General features: G+C 39.3%; 1 protein-coding gene across 1 annotated transcript in view; it reads left to right on the top strand.

The window, feature by feature from the left end:
• LOC137154807 (plasmanylethanolamine desaturase 1-like) overlaps nt 1-14324 on the top strand; it is a 76836-nt gene extending 62512 nt beyond the window's left edge. The window contains exons 5-7 of the mRNA XM_067550639.1: nt 494-638; nt 11125-11337; nt 12503-14324. Coding sequence (XP_067406740.1) covers nt 494-638; nt 11125-11337; nt 12503-12624 — 480 coding nt within the window. The 3' untranslated portion in view covers nt 12625-14324. The remainder of the gene's footprint in view (nt 1-493; nt 639-11124; nt 11338-12502) is intronic.
• The last annotated feature ends 7800 nt before the right edge of the window (nt 14325-22124 follow it).

Raw genomic sequence — 22124 nt, 5'->3', positions numbered from 1 at the left:
ACTGATATTAATTGTGGATACACAAATTAGAGTGGGTCTTTTAAAATGTGGCCCATTTTGTGCTCTAGATTTGTTATACTCCTGACCCACTAGCACATAAGGCTATTTGCTTTGTTTGGCATGGCATCTGCTTCCTGTCTCTTCATTGGCTATCATACTAATGGTTTCTTTGCTGAATTGGCTTGGTTCTGGTTGGGAATGCAAACTAGGAAAATGTATACATTCTGGCACCCTAACCCAACCACAGTCCCTGGGATCCATGAAGCCTCTTCCCTGTGAACAGTTTGAGTTCTGGTGATGATTATACTTTTTTTAATGCTCTCAAGCTACATTCACTTAATAAAAATCATACCTTTAGTAACTTTTGTTAAAGTCAACATTTTTCATATTAGAAGGAAGGTGGATTGTGTGTTCATATTGAAACACAGACTTGGGAAAAAGTCTGTAGGACCATTGAAAAAATAATTAAAATAAATCATTTGTCTACCAACAGGCATTTATCAGGCCATTTAGAGAACATCATATTGATCCAACAGCAATAACCAGACATGACTTCATTGAGACCAATGGAGATAACTGTTTGATAACCATAATTCCACTGGCCTGCATGTTATATAAATTCCTCTCTCAAACACCAGGTAAGCTTGTTTTTTAAACTTTTTTCTTGGTGGACAAAGAGAGGGGTGAGTGCCTCTAGCATTGTCAAGGGATTTCTGAGGTCTGGTTCTCTATGGCCTTGCAAATTGTATTGTTATGTACACCACTGTGAAGTTCTAACGTTTGCAGATTGGAATTGTCCACTCTGTGCACAGATGCAAATGATGAAAAAAAGGTATGGGATAATGGAAAATCAACTGTGATTTTTACTATTAAGAGATTATAAAGGTAAGGATTGTCTTTTTCCAAAGTGATTCCCTTATTCATAAGCTATGACAGCTGAAAGTGTGGGGTGGAGATATATTTTGTCATTAGTCTCAGCTTGTCTCTTGCTGATCCTATTCCACAGATCCTTGCTGAAGTACGCTGACTGTGCCATTGCTGGTGCAGGCATTGAGCACGTAGAATATTGATCCAAGGATCGTGGGCTAAGTGAGCCTCGGAAAGTTCAGGTTTTGCAGGCAGCCACACAGATTGGTAAATTTGCAGAATATGAACCCAACCTAATTCCTTTGCTTTGTGCTCCAGGGACTGGGTCTTGGACTGCCAGACTCTTCTGGGAATCAACCCACTCTCTCCTCCTCTCCACACTTCAGGGAGCAGGACTACTGCAGTACAGACTGCTTCTTAACTGACCAATCTCTATGTTGCAAGAGCTCCTGACCACCTAGGCTTCAAGAACTGTGTGTCTGAGACTAATGCTCTCCTGGATCAGTGTCCGGGAATCTTTTCCCTTTAGTCTGCCTCCTGGCGCCGAGTCTTTGCTTGGCCAACTGATGCACGTTGTAGTGGTGTATCTCAACACACTCTGCTGAGCTGAACTCTGTGTTCAGGTTTGTTTGGGTTAGATGTGAAAGGCTTGGGTGCGGCTGGCTCAAATTTCCACTTACGTGTTCATCCAGCCTTGCTAATAATGAGCTGGATTTCATATTTCCTGTACTGCACAGCCAGCTTGCTGCACAGAATCTTAACAGCCTTAATAATTCCCCTAACCATCCAATTAGACTAATAATAAAGGCTTAATTACATATCCAGTTAATCATCAGATTTGTTCACCGAACAGCTTTAATTGGTAGATGTAGCTGTTACAATTTTCCAGTTTGAAAGCTATCACCCATTTTTGCTCACAGCTATATCCACCCAACTGTTTTTATGATTGGGACTTGACCGGCATTATTAAGACAATAAAAAGGCTCAGGAACTAAGAAACCTAACCACCCACTGCTACTGCAGCACCCTTCTACCAAACGCTGCCTGTGTTGAAGCCTTACCCTCTGATTATAGCGCTTTGTACTGCACATGTTCAAGGAATTCCAAATAGCAAATGGCTTCTTTACAGGTTTCCAAAAATGAAGCTGTTCTGTATTCTGCCCAGGTAGTTCCCACAAAATGATTGTTAAAGACTCTGGGACCTGGAAGCCCCTTGGCTTTGTATGATTCAACAATGCACCACCTAAGCCATTTTGTAATAGATCCTTCAGTAGCCCTGAGTCTTTTCTTATTATGGAAACATATAAATTGGCTCATCCTGTAAAACCCTTCAGTTTTAAAAATGTAAAACCTAATTGCCTTATGGACATTCAAAGAATGGAGGCGCTTCTCTGGGGAGATTTTGCACTGAACCAAAAGATGACAGAACTAGTTACTGATTAAAAAAGAAAAGAAGAATTAACCTCTTGATGCCAGTTGTCAGGCTTTCCCCCACATCTGTATTTTCTATATGGTTTTAATTGCTACTGGTTTTTTCCACCACAAAGATCTGATTTCATTTTCTTTGGGGTTAAATGGGGGAACTGCTTACAGCAACCTTGTTGTCTTAATCAGTTTTTCCTTTGTGCCTTGAAATCAAGTGACTTGTCCAATTGCAGAATAGCTTTCCCTCATTTAATAAACCTCTTGACACCCCTTCTGTGCTCAGAAGACCCATGTGTAAGGTTCAGCCTCTGCTGACCATATTGGTCTTCGCTGTATGTTCCAAATGTATCTCTTTGAAATCACCTTAATTTAAAAAATAAAATCTTAAACTTCCAGTGTGTCCAGAATAATGACTCTGCTTTAACGTAAATAATTTTCTATCAAAGCAGAAGAAATGGCAATATTTTTAGGAAGAATTACACCCTAGGGAAATAAATGACATATAAAAACGAACTTTCAAAGTGTTGGTCTATAGAAAAAGGAGCAGTGTGTGATGGCAAAAAATGAATTTCTGTGAATTAGTACAACTCATTATTCGTGCTATACACACCTTACTTCCTTACAGTCCCTGTACCTAGCTGGAATATAAAATAAAAAAAGCTGCAGCCCTTCTCCCTGGCCCTCAGTGGCGGTCTCTCTGATTGGATGCCACCTAGAGCATGGCAGAGAGCATCAAGGAGATAGAAGCTGGGAAACATGCAGAGTAACCGTTTCTTAAAGTGCATGTCACAAGTTAGCTTTATATATATTTTGTTAACGTATTCTAGGTTTAACAGACACTCCAGTTCCCCCTAACAACTCATTTAAGAGGGGGAAGAAACATGCAGATCAAGAGCACTTTGACAAAATGTGATTCCATAGCTGAATTCTTTTTTTAAAAAATGGAATAAAAGATTTCAGAAAATACACAGATGGATAACTTTGCATGTGAGAGGAATGATAGTACCTTGAGAATTATGTCCTTTATAATGCTTAAATTCAAAGCTTTTTGTGGCAGGGGCTCTCTGGATTTTGTTTAGTACAGCGCCAAGCATATTGCACTTAACAAATAATAAATGTAGTGTACAGTTTTCCTATTAATTTTCCTTCAGATAATTTGCACAGTTATCCACAATGTGCATACTCCTACCACAGCAGTGTTATCTTCTGTAATCTGGGATCAGGGAGACAAACACTGACTAAATAACCAATTCACCTCTTGTTCACAAGCACTGTATTTTAGAATGTACACGTGCAAACCACGTACGCGTAATATGGTCTAGGGCTTGCTCCTGCAAAGTGTTACGGTGAGTGCCCATAACTAACTCTGGCCTTAATAAGAGAATCTAACTCATAGCATGTCATGTTAGTTTGTCGACAAACCAGTTCAAAGGCTGAAAAAGGGTCAGTGTGAAATGGGTGCAAACAAAGAAGAGGCATTTACCCTCACATTCCACAAGGGATATTTAATAGAGATGAACTTGAACTGAAGCATCAGACGCAACCCCCCTCAAACTCTGGGGAAGAGCAGATCTAGATCAGAACTTTGCAGTTCAGGCTCAGCTCTTTGGTTTAAGGAAATGTTAGAGAAGCTGTGGAAACTTTGGAAGGAACTTGTCAAGTCTTGGGGCATTTTTGACAACCAAAATAACACACCCTCTTTCCATTTTTAGTGCAAATGAAAAGAACCATGTGTTCATTATGTTATGGAACCGTTTTGAATGCTGAGCCTACTGCCCCTTTAACAACCCCAAATCTCATCTCCTTTTTATGTTTTGCATTCTGATTCAGGGAGTGGATGAGACCAGAACTTCCACACATTAGATAATTAAAAATCCCCACTAAGGATCTATGGTTTTCTGACCTGCTGTGTTTCAGAATTGTCATTGGATTGTGTAGGAGCCTAATATGAAGACCGTTTTTAACTCCGTGATACTCAATGTAGGCTGTTCAACTTTTTGCCCTCACCCATCATTCATAGGGATAATTTTGTCTATTTAATTTTTAAATAGAATGGTTTTTTTTAATCAAGCATTTAGAGTTAATTGGTTTGGAATTTAGCACGCTGTTTGTATATCTGCTGTACACTATTCATTGTGACCACCAAATAATCAGACTGAGATTCCTTGATTTATCCCTGCCATTATACAGTATAATACCTGGCTTACAACCATATGAGGAATCTTTTTTGGTTTTATGATGGTTCATTAAGTGCCTACAATTAAGCATCTGTTCAAACAAAAATGTTAAATTTTTATGGCTTTTGGGTTCGGTACAAATGTTGCATCTCAGTACTTACCTCTTAAATACTTTATTTACTATGACTTTCTACATTTATCTTTCTGTCTCTTTTCTGGGTAGTTACCCTGAGACACATCCTGTTGCTCGCTCGCACTTTTCCAAAGATATACGCCACTCTTTCCTAGCCTGACCCATCGTATTTTCTTCCCCCCTCCACAAATTACACCAGCCTTGTTGCTCTTTGTTTCCTTCTCCCAACTGCATGAAACGTGCTGTCTGAATCCCCAGTTACTGAGCCACCATTGAATTGAACTCACAAGCGTGGCAATTTAAATGAAAAAAAAAAAACTATATCGCACGGAATATGAGAAGCTGTGCATGTGCCAAAATGAAGTTGCCTATAACTATGGCTCTTCCCTGCCTCTCCTCTTCCACCCCACCCCACCCTATTCTTCATCACTGCTTTGTCAGTAATTAACATGTCAGTTCTTTGGGGCAGGAGGACAGGTGTTTTAATGCATTTCTATACAGCTCCTGACAGACTTTTGGGCACTGTAAGTCTAAGTGAACACCCAGGGTCATCTAGTAAAGTGAGTCTGATGGACTCAAAATAATGTCTCTCTCTTTGGGCCCGGGCTATGTTCTGCACAGAACCCAGGGCTGGCAGAGTATGGATGCAAAGGTGTCTTTATGCCACCTTTCAAACTCCCTGGATTCTGGAGCTAATTAAAATTGCCATAGGGCTAGTTTAATTTATGCCTAGTTGCCCACATCCCCACTGACTCATTCCAGCCTCAGGGAATAGCTGGCATGCAGGGGCATGTCACCTACTGCTCTTCTTCCTAGCCATGCCCCCTCAGTACAGGACATGAACTGGAAATGCTTAGCTGGCCAAATCCACCGGGACTCCAGTCCCTTTGTGCCTTCAGAGTACACAGAATGTCCTGGCTCTGGTTCCACGCTTAGTCCATGCAAGAATAGATTAAGTTAGTATCTGTGGGTCTGGGATCCTGTGGAGCCACAAAATGTGGATCCTAGCATCCATATAGGAAGAGTGTTGGGATTCACTATGGGGATGGAGGAAGCAGCGTTGTCAGTGTGGTGAGCCAGGAGCATTATGAGCACACATATTTCGGAGTGGGGTTGGGGGAAACTGGATCTGGTCTCAATTTAGGTTTAGTCTGAGTAAACCAGCAAAAACTCAGGTATGCTGCGGAGGTGTTGTTTTCCTGTAGATATAATGTGGGTCTGGGACATAGAAAAAAATGGAAAGGAAACTTAAATTGAGTTAAATGTGTATCATCCTTCTGCTACAAAGTGTACTTTCACAGCTGGCTAGAGTGATTTGGTCAGAGCTAAATTAACCAGGGCATGAACTGCAACTGGCCAACAGGGTGAATTTATCCAATTGCTTTGTTTTTAAACCATAAATACCTGGTATTTCCATTGCTTTGTTTTAGGACATGCCCATATACAAACTTCTGAATGTATTATTGTATTGCTATTGTTCTGCCATTGCCATGTTACTGTGCTTACCACAGAGTAACCTGTCCTACGCTCTCCAGATTCCGTTGTGATACCAATACAGTAAGTAGTAAAACAATGTGAGTGAGGAAAGTCAATGATAAGTATTGTCTGCCCCTTTCTGCTGACAGTGACAGTGAGAAACTAAAATGCCTTAGCTGGATTGGCCTGTCTAGGAATTTATGTAGCACTTTTCAATACTCCAGTTTAAACTAGCAGTGTTGTTGTGGCTCAGTTTAAAAACAAATAACCAAAACCCTCCGACTTCCCCTTTTAAGTAGTTCTTGCCCTGCTTCTAGGACTAGTGGGAGAAATTAAAATCATGAGCTGCTCGGTTTTACAAAAACACATAAGAATGTGCAAAATGATTTATTGAAAAAGATGAGACGTTCAAAAGGTTTGTAAACTGGGCCTGATAGAATAAACATCTAAAGCTTTTGCACCACGCTTACCCAAGCCTTCTGAGCCTATAACCAACCTCCATGCCGTCATGCCCTATGGTGATGCTCTACGACCCATAAAATCCTGCAATGGCCCCCCTCTATCCTTTGTTCTCCCCTGGTGTGGAACTAGTAGCCAGGTTTGCTACTTGGGAGCATATATGGAGAATCAGACAGCAGGTGGTATCTCCCTTTTTACTTTCCCTGCCCTCCACCTTTCTGTCTGAAATTGTGAGGTCCCTCTTCTCTCCCTTGTTTTCCCTTGACATCTGCTAGCCTTTCTGCTTTTCTCCTGACCATCACCCAAAGACATCGATTTCCTAAGGAGGGCTGGGAACTGATGGTACTAGTACCACTAGATGCCTAGCTTCACTGTAACTGACTCCTCTCCCTGGTGACCTCTGGCTATTCTGCTCTCCTGTCTGTTCCTCCCTGCTGTGACCCTGCAGTCAGATCTGCAGGGCAAGGATGGAGGCAGCATGGGTACGAGTAGCTGGCTGGAGAAGGTAGCTGACCTTCTTTCTGGCTCAGCAGACAGAAAAGCACCCACAGTACTGGGTGGAAGTAAAGATCCTAAAAATCAAACAGCTATAGCAATGCTAGGCAAAAGTCAGAAATCGGGAAGCATTGTCAAAAGGGCCCTGAAAGCTCACTGCTGTCTCTAAGAGACTGTGCCATCTTAATTTGTGGTTGCAGTGTACTTAGATTCTTTTTTGATACTAATAAGATGTTGGAATGGCACCATGATTAAAATGCCCTGGAAACAGTCCTGTATTCCCTGCTTGGAAGTTTTACAGATGCAGACTAAGATTTTCAAAAAAATGGGCACCTAAGTTTAGGCCCCTAAATAAATGGCCTGACTGACAAAAGTTCAGGCTGTTGTTTGGAACCGTAGAGAAGGATTGAGAAGCCCATCTTTAGACCCCCTCCCCTCACACACCTTTTGAAAAAATCTTGACATAAAATACCACATTATCAGTGTTTGGCTGCCTGGTATCACTTTGTGTTGCTATTATATGAAGAGATACTTCTTTTTGTGTTCAGATTTTATTTAAAAGCAAGTGTATCTTGAGGGCTGATCAATTGCTAGGTCAATCCTCGTTTGAGAAAATGCCCTTGTGACCTCCTGTGTCGGGAAATATTGATGTGGAGCCGCTGTGGAGGGCACCGTGTGAATCAAGTGGGCGCTGCCAAACCTCTGAGTCAGAGATGCTCTGCATGGGAGATGCGTTGCTTTTTGCTGCAGAATCAGGATTAGCCTCTGCAGGAGCCGGACCTTATAAGCCCACTGGAGTCTTCAAAGCTGAAGTCATAGAAATTCATTTTGTTAAAATATTGAGTATGGCTCTAAACTATTAACAAGAGGATGGATTTACAGGCATGCATCTTAATTTTAACGTCCCCTCCCAAAGCTCTAGCTAAGCATCTGAAGGACTTGTAGTGTTTTCTACCATTTTGTGATTTTATCTCTTGCTTTTGGCTGCCATTGTGCCCCCTCTTAATCAAACAGACATTTGAGGTCCCTGCTGCTGCTGGTTGACATGGACCAGAGTGCCCAGCATTGCTTGCCGAGGCTGAGAAAATGGGTGAATGCTCCCCCCTCCCCCACAAGTCAGTCCTGAAACATTTGAGTATCTAAAATGGAAGCTCAGTTATTTTCTATGGGAATTATTGCTCATGTCAACTGGGAAGGTGAAAGTTTAAAAAAACAACCAAAAAACCAAACCCACATAGCAAGGAAAGCCTCCTGAAAGTGAGGAAATAGGTGATAAAAATAAGACATTTCCCTTACTGAATTTCCAAGCTGTATGACAAAAAGGTTTTGGGGTTTTTTGCGGTTTTTTGGGTTTTTTTTTTTTAAGGTCAAAAAATATTTTGTGTAAAGCAAAAATAATTCTGGATTGATTGTAATTGATTTCAACCGCCAATTAATATAACTGCATCTCATCCTGCTGCTACTGTTTAACCCGGAACTAGACCAGGCACTGGCATGAGAGCATGCTTTAAAGTGCTCATAGTGATTTCACAACAGGCAGTGAGACTCTGAATATGTTATAGATCCCAGCAAGGCAGAAGTCTATTAAAAAACTAGCACTGTAATTCTTGAACATACCTGTTCCTCTTCTTAATGCAAACTTGAACTAAATGGGAAATGCAATGTTTCAAATAGTTTTGAGAGTATTCTAGGTATAAAAAGAAGTCCATAGCTGGTTATGTTGGTAATTAAAAATGTATATTTTTGTTAGAGGAGAGAGTATGCAACTATAATATATTTTAAAATTCATAATGTATATAACAAATTGTGTGTGTCTATAATATAAAATTGTATAATGATAAACTAATTCAGCTATAATTGAGCCCCATCTGGTGGTGATATGAGGGAACAACTGATAAATTATTGCAATGACAGAGAGAGTGCATACATGAAAAAGTTCAAATATTTTTTCAAAAGTCTTAAGGCTTAACTAATAAATGTGGGGCTAATTATATAGTATCACTTTTAATCATGCAGTTTAAAAGTCCTTTCTAATAGTCATATCTTAAATAAATTGTCGTTTGTTCTTTGTTTACATGTTTTGAGGGTTTGTGAATACGATCTCTTCTGTAACAAACACAGATTAAATGTCATGAGTAGAATTGCTTACCTGTGCCGAACTGACTAGGAAGCCTATTTGCTCTCTCTGATCCAAACAAATGCTCAACAAATTGCTACAAAGAACAGAAAACAGATTAAATTATTTGTATGGACTCAATAATGTAACTGACAAAGTTTGGCTATCTCAGTTTTTGCTCCTGGCTAATGTTTCCCTTTCATGGAATTCCCCCCCCCCCCCCCCCCCCAATCAGTATCCAAAAACAAGCACACAAAGAAAGAATCAGAGGGGTAGCCATGTTAGTCTGTATACAGCAAAAACAATGAGAGTCCTGTAGCACCTTAAAGACTAACAAATTCCTGCGGGCATAAGCTTTCGTGGGCTGCAACCCACTGCCACTGTGAAGAAAAACAACAAAACGGGCCATAAAATGGAGCACATGCACAGAGCATGTATGTACACAAGCAAATGGCTGGGTATCTCCATCTTATTTCTCCTCTAGAAGTAATCTAGGCTGACCTGACATTAAGGCCTGAGCACCGTGCGTTTGTGTATGTGCGCGTGCATGCACGCACGCACACACACAGAGGCATAACATCCAATAGTCACCTGTTAGAATCAACAATTTCCACAGTGAGGTCAGGGATTCCACAGTTAGGTTCTGTTCTAAATATACAGAAAACCAGTTTACGTCTGGGTTATCGTGGAGTGCTAAATGTTGCCTTTGTGTGCTGAGCTGTGGCATGTGAAATAGGCACAATAAAAGGGTAAGGAATGAATAAAGTTTGTGAAGGCCAAAAAATGGCAGATATCGGAATGGAAGTTAGGCTTTCCTATCTCCTAGCCTTGTGCACAGTCCCGTTGATGAAGTGGGCTTTTGGGAGGAATAGGGCAGGATTCCTTTTGCGAAAACCATTAGGAAATGGATCCTGCTAGTTCAAGGGACTCCAAAATTGAGTGTATGACTAAATTCGCTATGTGCACACAGTGCATTTTCCTTACCTGTGCACTTTGGCTAATAGCCAGCCCTCAGTATTAGATAAGAGCTAGGTGGTATTACCTTATTATCCAGTGCATGGAGGAGGCAAAAGGGAACAGTACCCACATGCTGTGCAGCAGCTGCTGAGTCATTTCACAGAGGCTGCGTCCAGAAGAGGAATGGCTGAAGTAGTTTATGCAGGGAACTTATGCAATCCCTGTGGAAGTGGTGGGAAAAGGAGCATCCACACAGCACCATAATCCTGAAATGCACAGTTCTGACACGCTTAGCACCCCTTCCACTTTGCCAAAAATCGGGGAGAGAGGAGGTGCTGGTTTTACTGCATTGGGACTTGCTGCAGCAGCAGCAGCTGAATTTTTAGGAGCTTAGCACAAACTCCATGTAAAATCAACTGCATATGCAGTGAGAGTTTCAGTGGGTCCTAAGTAAGTCAGATTGAAAAGAGACCTATTTCTATGTCACAGTTCAACTTTTTTTCCTCCCAGCTGTTTTGACTGTAGAGTTGGGTTTTTCTGTTTTTTTGTTTTTAAAAAGTACACTTACTATGAGTGTAAATGAATAAGTGATGTTTATCATGGGATCATCTGTAGATCTTTAGTTGCAGTTGCTGTGACTGCCATTATGTCCATGTGGTTATGTCTGCTTTTTATTAGTGTCTTAGGACCCACCAGAATGAAAATAGCATAGTTGGATTATCTCTATAAGCCTGAGGGTTGTCAACCTCTGGTTTAGACCTCTTCAGGAAAAAAAACAATGCATGGTTTATGTCTTAAGCATTGCTTAGTCATTGAAGTTATTGTATTGTGGTAGCTATTAAAGTCTGAACTGTTCTGTTGCTTATTACTATATCTCTTTATATGCTTATACTGTATCTCTTTATTACTGAATGATATAATCTTAGCTTTCTCATGCACAATTTGCTTTAAAAATTGAATGTGTTTGCATAAAGTATTATAAACGGCTTTCTAATCAAATGGGTTTTTCCCCTTTACAGAATATATACATGAGATGTATGCTTGGGAGTGCTTTATGTTTGCACTAGCTATTTTTGTCACAATGACTAATCAGTTTCATAAGTGGTCCCATTCCTACTTTGGGCTGCCTCTATGGGTAACAGTTTTGCAAGATCTGCACATCATTTTACCGAGGAACCACCACAGAATCCATCACGTAGCACCCCATGAAACCTATTTTTGCATCACTACAGGTAATATAAAAACTGAGAGAGTCAGGAAACGTCTGATGTTTTGGTGTATGGTGGGAAAGAATTTGGAAAGTTGAAATCGTATTACTATTGGAATGGATTATTGTAAATTGCATATTTTCCTTTGGTGCTTCTTCCTAATAAGAAGTGTTCACTTTAAAACGAGTTTAAAAAAAGTCCGGTGCTTTCTAGAGTGCAATGCTGAGAATTCTTTCTCTTTCATGCTAAGTTAGACGGTTAGAAACTCAACTGGTATAGGAGGGAGATGTTTCAGTGTAATACAGTACTGTCATATTACAGGAATAGTTTTATGTAGTAGCATTCAACCCTTCAGATATTGTATGACGTGTTTATCACAGAGGGTAAAAAATATTTGTGAAACAGAATGTAACAAACATAATTGGCAATCAAATATTGCAGTAATGTAAAAAACCATTTTTCAGTTAGCATACCTATGCTTATATTAAAACTTGTTCTCTGTAAATTGTTAGCTGTAATTTTAAATTGACTAGAAATTCTATAAAAGGAAATGATATGTTTTAGATTGCTCATGGCTTCAAGATAGAAGTTGCTTATGATTTAGTGAAGCTAGTTTGTATGGACTCTGTGTTGATTCTTTGATACTGTTTAAAATGAATCCATAATCATCTATTAAGTTTTTTTGATTGACTTCATTATTGATTATGCCTTTTGAAAATTAGTTTTGATAGTCCATAATTTAAAAATAGATCTTAAATAGGGTAATTTAAGTGGAAAGTATCTGTAATGCCCACAGAAGGCGTACTGAGATGGTGGCACTGAACAGAATGCAGAGATCTGAAAGTACAATGATCTAGTGGTGCATAAAAGATAGTGAATGAAGCTCAAGAGAATATGATTCCCAGGCTAGTAAAAGTTTGTCTTCTCAAGGATATTACACTAGAAATGTAAGTGTGCGTGTGCGGAGAAGGCAGGGAGAATCGGGGGCAGAGGGTGTTAACATTGCTTTGCAACAGCCCTTTGACATGCACTTTAAACGTCATCATTAATTTATGGGTTGACTATGGCTTTAGATTGTGCTTAAGACAAGCAGTAATTAGCAGGTTATAATATTTTAGCAAAGTGAAGGACAAAAAAGAGACCTGATTGAGAAAATATAATTTAACTATCAACATTTTTTCCCTTTCAGGATGGCTAAATTACCCCTTGGACAGAATAGGGTTTTGGAGGAAAATGGAAAATATTATAGAAGCATTAACAGGTCAGAAACCTCGAACTGATGATTTACAGTGGGCATGGAAGTTGCAATAAAGCACTCTTGAAAAGAACTAATATATCATCTACAGGAAACAAGCATCTCTTTAGCACAATGGATTTTAACCTCTGGTACAATGAGTTTATGAAAATATTGAAATTCTTCAGAGCATTATTTGCAATGTGAAGGCAGAATTTGATGATTTGCCAGCTTGGACATCCTTAGGAGTTGGAACACAATGGTATTTGGAACACATAACCATTAATTGCAATTGCTAACCTTGAATAGTTTTTTATGGTGCCTGATGTTGTATTTGTTAGGACTTCTATATCCCGTTACTGTAGCTAAGTGTATACTCACAATACATCTAAGATCATAAATGAAGCCAGGAAAAAAAAAAGATATGTTAATATAACATAAAGTACCCTTTGCCTTCAGTGTAAATAAAAATACATAAACTGGTTTTGTGCCATTGTATACTAAAGAGTTTGTAATGTTTAATTTGCATGATGCAATGTTTCATTAGGGCTAAGAAGTAAATGTCATTGACTAGGTCTTTATTTTTAAACAGCCAAATTTTAAATCTCTGTGTTTTGGTCCTGATTTTTAAACTGAGACTCCATTTCTGTTACCACAGTTTTGCAACTCCCAATCATTTGGTCACTCAGTTTTGCCCTTTAATGCCTTCATTCATCTATTTTCCTGGTTGATTACTGCACGTATACAATGTGGAGGCAATCTACTGTAGATACAAAATTGCACCAATGGAAATGAAGGTCAGGATTGAAAATGATACTGTTTACATTGTTTAATGCTAGGAAGTCTTAACCACTGGTGTTAAATATTTATTTTTCAATAGCACCCAGAGGATCCAATCCAAATTAGTGGTTTCCAGTTTGTAGGCACTGCACAGGAACATAGTGCCTACCTCAAAAATCTTATGATTTCAATAGACAAGCAACATACAAATAAGGAGTCTGTAGTCTGGGTTTAAATTCTTTATAATGTAAAATCTTAATGTAACTAAAACTAATATCTTGATTTTAAAAGGCCTAATATTTCAGAGAGACAATATATGCAGCTTAGAGCCATTTGTAATATACTTAGCAAATAAAAACCTTTTTCCACATTGTTAGAGAGGGGCATATTGTAGGTTGGGTTTTTTGTAATGCTAGGAAGCAGATTTACCATGTGTCTTTATGACCTGATTCTGGTTTCACACGTTTATATTCTGGTGTAACACACCACTGATTTCTATGGAATTATATTTGACTAATCCCTAATGAAGAATCAGGCCTTGGTTCTAAACTTGGAAATTGGTCTTTTACCTGCTGTCCCACAAAAAAAAAAAAAAGTTTGTTTTATATCTTGGGAATGGGGCAGAATTTATGTTCAGAAAGAGCAGAAATACTAGCTAAGCTGATTGGAAAGGGGCACTTTTGGTGGGTCAAATCATTAGGAGGAGAGAGTAGGGGATTCTTCATTTTCAGAGCCCAGAATAGTGTTCCATCTGCAAAATGGTATGGTGCTAGATTAAGTGTTGGACAGTTAAGAACTGTGTGTCTCCTTAAAGGCTAATCATCAGCATTATCCATGATTATTCATTAACCTAATTATCCATGATCATGACCGCGGCCAAGTCTCAGACTAAACAGAAATGCCTGTTGATTATTCCTGTTGTCCTGCAAGCTTTTTCTCCCAGTAAAATGATCCCATATAAAATGTGTACTTGTTCTGAATACTGGGTTCAATTTTCAAAAGCAATTAAAGTCCCATTGAAAATCAGTGAGACTTAAGGCATCTATGTCACTTTAGCACCTTGGAAAATGTTACCCACTATGAACCAAGTGGACAGGCTCAGTCTGAGTACATGCAGTTAAAAGTGTTAATTTGACTAACAGTCCCATATAGAAAAGCCTGGACCTGCCCCCAAAGGGGTGGAACAACCACCCTGACAAACCCAGGAAACTGGCTACTAGGAGTCAGAAATGCTGATATGCGATTGGTTGACACAACTGGGGGGGGGGCCTATACCTGTGAGGTGCTGAACACCCATGATTCCTGTTAAAGTCCATTGGAGACAAAAGGAGGTTGACACATTCCAGGATGGGCCCTTGGAGGGTAACAGAATGCTGTCCGTGTGATACACACAATGCAGATTGTTAAAGATGATTTTATTTCACTTTAGTTACTTATCTACTATATTTAAAAAAAAGTCACGTTCAACAATTTAGACTCTCTGGTGGTTTTGTGTGTGTGTATCCACAGCAGACTGAACGCATTCTACAACAGGAAATGTAACTCCCATTTATGAGGAAGAGAGAGGTTACAAATTTTTTTTTAAAACTTCTTGTAAAAAAAACTTTTCTTTGTATAATTAGGGCCAAATCCTGAGGGTTAAAGAAAGGGGAGCTGCAGCTATTCAGCACCTGTCTTGATCAGGTCACAAGCATGTTGTGCTGCCTTTGTGAATGTGTGATGTGGCATAACACAGGTGTCTGGGTTAGTACAGTTATCTTTAGGGTTCCCTCTTATGGCTTGATGTTGCTAATACAGTTTTGTTTGTTACTAATGTGTTGGTCAGAGATTCGAATATAATAAATCTAATGTAGAGATAATGCCAACCAATTAGAATCCACTCTGAGCTGGTCGGAGTAAGTGGAATACAACATTACAATAAATGGATCTAATTTTGGTTATTCAAATAACATCTTTTGAGTTCAGTTAGTCATTTTCTTTTTTTTACTAGCCATAACCTTTTGAAAATCTCTGTAAGTTGTTTTCTCTTCTTTTGAAAAAACAAAACAAAACATGAGAAGCTGTAAAGGATAGCAACAGATGGGAATTCATTTAACGTGCTGTTGGCATAACTTCAGATAATTACAAAGTGATCTAATGACACAGTAAAATTTAGGGTAGGGAATTTAAGCTCTACAGCACCCTACTGAGCTTTGAAGAGAGAACAGTACTGATATCGATTTCAGATTCCTTCATATGGGGATGAATGTCTATGTAAACTCCTGATTCCTTACACAACTGTAGCAAGGTGCTAATATTGCTCTGCGACAAACGTAGGTATCTGTATAAAAGAAAAAGAGAGCAAAAGTATCTTGCAAGTGTCTCAAAGACTTTATGGTCAAAATTTCTATATTTGGTGCATAGCCCTAGGCGTAAAAATCTACCTTTAGAAAACTAGGAAGTCAATGGGAGCTTGTGGGTACTCAGGACTTTTGAAAATCAGGTCACCTAATAAGTTCCTGAGTTTAGGCATTTGTTTCCAAATGTTGAGCTGTATTTTTATTTTTGTATACATGGTCAAATGAAATAATTTGTAAACTACAGATTTCATGGGAAAGTTGGTTTCTCTGTGTTGTTTTGTCATGTTTTTTTGCCTCGGTTTTAAAGATTTCCCTAGATTGTAAGGATATTTGATATTTCAGATGGTTCCAAATAGCAGTAAGTATTTCTCATGATCATTCATCATCATTTTGAATCAACCCACATTACTAGTCACCATTAAAAGGTCATTTGCCAAAAGCTAGCACACAAGGCTACATGCAGTTATTTCCTATGCAAGCTCCAGGAAATAAATATTTTGTGGAGCATTGCGTGTTAGATGTTATAGGGAGATGTGATGACTTAATGACACCCATTTTCATATATTTATAAACTATGGGGGAGTTCATTTTGCTATTTTCACAAACATGTTCTAACCTGCAGCTCAAAAATTCTTCAGGTCTGATCTGTGGCAGAGTCACTGTTTGTTTGAATTTTTCCTCTTCCCAAGCTCTTTCAAGCATGTCCTTTAACCTTCTTTCAAATGCTGGGCATCCAGAGGCTGTTTCGTGCAGATTAAGTTTAGAAAAAGAGAACTTCTCTCCTGTTACTGATAGCTTTTGCAAGGAGGGAAACATTGATATTGCTTCTTGCATGGAGAAACTGTTGTTATCCACATAAAGCTGTTTTGCACTGCTGCCCTTCTTGGAGACATTGGCAGTTGGGAGAGGATTGTAAAGGCTGCCTCTTGGGCCATAAGAAGTTCTAGCTGAAACTGTCTGCATGGACAAGTCAGTTCCACGGAAGGGTGTGAAATCCTTGGAGTGTTTGTGGTCTGAAAAAGATCAGAAATGTTAAACTGCTTCTCTCTCTCTCTCTCTCTACCTAAGGTGCTGATATGGGCCCTGTTACCATAGTACCTGAGCACCTCACGATATTTAGTGTATTTATCCTTACAACACCCTTGTGAGGTAGCGAAGTAAGATTGTCTCCATTTTACAGATGAGGCATTGAGGATTTGAAAGACTATATGATTTGCCCAGCGTCACATGGAAAGTCTGTTTTGGAGAAAGGAATTGAAACCAGGTCTCCTCAGTCCTAGATTAACACTCTAACCACTGGACCATCCTTTCTCTTTTATTGCTTAACAAATACTATGCATTTTGAGAAAATTGTAATACATTAATTGCTGTGTAGAGCTGTAGAAGTATAGATTTCCTGTCTATAAATGCTTGTTGTCTATTATAAAATATTTTTGAAAATAAAATACAAATCTGGATATTTGAAGTGTGCCATCTCCAGGATGAAGTTGGCTACTGTGCATCTAGTCTTGCATCAGTTTAGGACCTGGTCGTCTTGATCCGTACTATAGTACTTGGGAATGGAGCTGCTTAAGGATGAAACCTCTAAAGATCTCTAATGACAAGTAAATGTTTTTCATTTTTTTAAAACAAAAAAACTGCTTTTTCTTGTACTAATTCAAACAGACCCATGTAGAGCGGCTTCCATTAAAAAGTCAGCATCTATCACGGTTATTTACTATTCCAAGTGTGACAAGCTATGATATCTGATGGGAAATGCTGAGGTTTTAATGGTAACCACTATTACCTGTTAGCTTGTAAATAAGAACCATATACGTTTCTAAATTGTAATATTGTATAAGGTTGAACATGAGGGAGATTTTTCTCTGATTCATGTAGAGTACATTAAATACAAAGCGCTGCTTTCTAAAAATATCTTTTGTGATAGGAAAACAAAGCTACAGATGCAAATTCAGTGCTAAGGGTAACATTGCCATCTGAACTCTCTCAGGAGCTCATCTTGTAAAAGTTATTTATGCAAGAAGACTTTAGTCACGCAAGTAATCCTGTTGATGTTTGTGGCATTCTTTGCCTGAGGGAGGTCTTCAGGATAAGGCCCACGGTTCATAAAGTTAAAGGAAGCGCAGAAGTTAGTTTTGGGAAGAACACTGGGGCCGTATTTTTCTACCAGCTGTGAACATTCTGTATGCACATCAGGGAGTTAAATGATCAGTTATCCAATTCACAAGAGCCTTTGCAGTGAAAAGGCAAGTCTTAGTTGAAACCTGTCTCAGACTGGGACCATATACTTTTGGAATGTGGTCCTATTTCCGAATATTTCTTTCGACGGCATTATTCCAAAGTTATGACACATGTTGTTTTCCTAAGGGACCGAAATGGCTACATGTCTTTCAGGTTAAATACTGAACATAATTAGGGAGTTTTTAAAAATACATCTTATTTGTCCAAAAGTCATTCCAGTCTATAGGCAACATACAAATAAGATGGGTTTTTTTTTAAAATATATGTATATACAAAAATGTCTGGCCTCTTAATCAAATATATAATGTTAGCTCCAGTTTTGAGCCATACCTTATTAGCATATTAATATTATCAAATATTAGCAATTATTAATATATCAAATATTAGCATATTTGAGACAATGGTACTCTGTTTGGTAAATATGTGGTTAGAGAATATTTTAAAAATAGACTGCTGCTTTCTTACAGCAGTTCAGCTCTATCATGTAATAATTTATTTGGGGGGCATACTAACCATAAAAACACCTCTTTAAAACCAGGAGACGGATTTTTATATATGCAGTATATTTTTTCTTTTTTACTGTATCATCTTAATGGTTTAGGATCCTTTTAAGACGAAACTGAATTGGATCATTCTATAGACTAATTGCTTACTTCATGGACTGTTTAGCTGTGTAGGTTTTACAAGGCAATGAGTCTTAAATAAGTCAACAATTTCAAACTTGGCTGCCTATAAACTTAGACACCTGTATCCATGTATAAGCACATCAATAAGAGGACTGATTTTCAGAGATGTTGAGCACTCAAATATGAAATGTCCAGCCATATTTTTTTAATTTTAGACTGTTATAACTTAATTAGTTTGGATAGGTTTTTCTGAAAAATAATAATTGTTGTTTAACAATTCCAACAATTTTCTTGGTTGAGTCCTCAAAGTGGATTTTTTGTTCCAAAGTCCCAAATATACAGCAAGAAATCAGACTTCAAATAAAGTGCAAATCTGGAGCAGTGCAACTGACAGTCTGCAACAAAGCTACTTTCAACTGTGATCTAGCTAATCCTCCATTTAAGCAGTATTGGGCCCAGCAGTGCACACCTGGGAGGCCAAGGTGCAGTTTGAAACAGTGATGATCCAGTAAGTGGCAACTTGGTCTCTGAACTGGCACTGAGCCAGCATGTTAACTGAGGCTAGCCATCACCATGATCCTGCAGGTGGAGTTTTGGATGAAGTGGAAAAACATTTGTCAGTAAAGATTCCAGGCCATTTTTTCTCACTGATATTAACCCCAATGTCCTGGTCAAATTCCAGTTTGCCTACTTAAATACCATCTGCGTTCTACCAACAGTGTCAGCAGGATAATCGAAAAGGAAAAGCACCTTGCAACCTGAGCAGAATGAGGAGCTTGGGCAGGTGGCTGAGATGAGGCAAGTTAGGAGTGTAATTGTGGGCTTTTTAAATGTCATGCGTGGATTCTGGCAAGCTAAAAGGGTCCCATTAGAAAAAAGAAAGGTGGTAAAGTGAGATAAGAGCTGAGTTTGTTTGTCTACCGTCCCACAACTTTGAACCCATGGGACTTCTTTGGGGTTCTAAGTGTTTATATTTGCTTTACTCTTAGTGATTTGAAACCTTTGCAGAATATAACTAGTGATCCATTGCCTTATTGTGGGTGTCTGTGTCAGCTTCACCTCTCTGGATGGATATGTTAATCTGCCTCCAGCCCCATCTGCAGCAGACAGCCACACCACTTCAGGTCACCATCATGGTCTCTGAAGCCATCTCTCATCTATCCTGCAGTTCTTATTCTGTCTCTGATGGACACAGATGCCTCTCTAAGTCTGTAGATATTTCTCCTTCTGCCACAGGACTCGCAGGCTGCCACCACTACACATACCAGAGAGGATGAAAGACAAGAAGGTGGCTCAAGTGCCTGAAATGTGGTATTTGATCTATAGTCCAGCATAAAAAGAATCCTTCTCATCTAGGCTTTTCCCAGGACAAAGAGCTGTTTATGTGTCAAAGAACTTGCCCTTGTAAAATTATAACTAATGTAAGGAGGTGGGTGGGGCATGTTCTCATTGTTTCTACCCCTTGATTAGTAGATGAAATAAATAGCTGAATGAGTGCTCATGTGATGGGAGTTTGATTTGGAGCAGCTCCCCTTTGTTTTCATTCCCTGTTGAATAAAGCAGATGTATGGAAGGCAAACCACCAAGTGCACTGGATAAGTATGTGGGTTGGATCTTATGCATTCTGCAGAAGAAGCAAAAATATTCTTTAAAATAATAATATTAGGAAGAGAGAAATCTAAGTGCAAGGGGAACAGGGTGTACATCTATTTGAAGACAATGCTCTCTGCTACAATTTGTGATGCTGTGTTAACATATTTTTGTATGGCAATCCTACGGTGAACAGTGTCTTCATTCCTCATTTAGTTCTTCTTAAATCTCAGATATTTGATTGCACATCTAAAGAAAAATTAGTCAACATTATGTCAAAGATGACACATTGGTGGGTCTGTTCACTCTGGTAACAGGGGTAAAGTCTAAGAGGACTTTGCTGTGATTATTCCCACCCTGGACAAATCTAGTGGCATGTGGGGAAAGTGGGGTCGGGGCCAAGGTGCATTTCAGTTGATAGAAAGAAAACAATTGCTCCCTACCACAGTGAATTCATCCAGTGAGGCTAAGGCCAAAGTTAAGAACTCTTCAATATAATCTGTTTTACACTTTTCCTTCCTTAGCTTCAGGCCATTGCTCCTTGTCCTGCTATCTTCTGAGACTGAAGAATTCCCTTCCTTCATTTATATTACTATCTTGAAGGTATTTATAGACTGTGATCATGCTCCCCTGAGTTTTCTCTTTTTGAGACCATATAAGTTTAGTTCTTGCAGTCTCTTCTCATATCTCTTATTCTATAATTCTTCTATCACTTTTGTTGCCCTTCTTTGTGTTTTCTCTAATATATTAAACACCTTTCCTAAACTCTAACTATCTGAACCAAATATAGGGTCTAGATGCTGGGGTACCATTTAGAGAAGAACTATTATCACCCTACTTTACATTCACTTCGCCTTTGTATTCATCCAAGATCTGCACTGGCTCCCTTCCCCTTGCCATACTGACATTATGCTGTAAGCTCCGAATTTGCCACTTACCATTAATCTTTTATTGTTGTTGTTGACTTTTATTGTTGCCTTTATCAGCACCTTCCATCCCTGCACAAGTTCTGTTCACTTCCACTCCTTAAAGCTGTAACTTAAAGCGGTAACAAGCAGAGTGCTCCAGGGGTTGGGGTGCATTTGCAGGAAATTTGCCAGCAGATCGAGGGAAGTGATTATTCCCCTCTATTTGGCATTGGTGAAGCCATATTTGGAGTACTGTATCCAGTTTTGCGCTGCCCACTACAGGAAGGCAACAAAAATGTTTAGGGGGTTGGAGCACATGATTTATGAGGGGAGGCTGAGGGAACTAGGCTTGTTTAGACTGCAGAGGAGAAGAGAATTTGACAGAGGCCTTCAACTACCTGAACGGGGGTCCAAGGGAGGATGGAGTTAGGCTGGGGATTTGATAGCAGCCTTCAACTACCTGAAGGGGGGTTCCAAAGAGAATGGAGCTCGGCTTTTATCAGTGGTGGCAGATGACAGAACAAGGAGCAATGATCTCATGTTGCAGTGGGGGAGATCTAGGTTGGATATTAGGAAAAAAAATTTCACTAGGAGGGTGGTGAAGCACTGGAATGAGTTACCTAGGGAGGTGGTGGAATCTCCATTCTTGGAGGTTTTCAAGGTTTGACTTGACAAAGCACTGGCTGGGATGATTTAGTTGGGGTTGGTCCTGCTTTGAGCAGGGGGTTGGACTACATGACTTCCTGAGGTCCCTTCCAACCCTAATCTATGATTCTATGAACTCGTATTTTAAATAGAGCTTCAGCCTGTTGCTTACACCACAGTTCCCATTTTAACAGGTCCCTTTGCTGTTCGGTATGCTATTCCTATGTCTTGGCTCTTCCTCAGATTTAGGCATCCTTAGCCAGCTTGACCATGGCTGACTATGCATTGCCTCTTGGGTGGCTGATGAAAACATCAAGTAATATTGTCCAATAAAGTGCAGGCTGCAGAAGATTATTCCTTTTTCAATTCCTTTTAGATATAGGCTGAATGGGCTGATGCAGTTTTCAGAAATGACCTGTGTTGTGGGTGCAATCACAAATACCTGCAC

This window comes from Emydura macquarii, unplaced genomic scaffold (genome assembly GCF_026122565.2).
Source record: "Emydura macquarii macquarii isolate MOO-44397 ecotype Brisbane River unplaced genomic scaffold, CSIRO-AGI_Emac_v2 contig_295, whole genome shotgun sequence".
NCBI classification, from domain to species: domain Eukaryota; kingdom Metazoa; phylum Chordata; order Testudines; family Chelidae; genus Emydura; species Emydura macquarii.
This window is presented reverse-complemented; position numbering and strand designations above follow the sequence as displayed.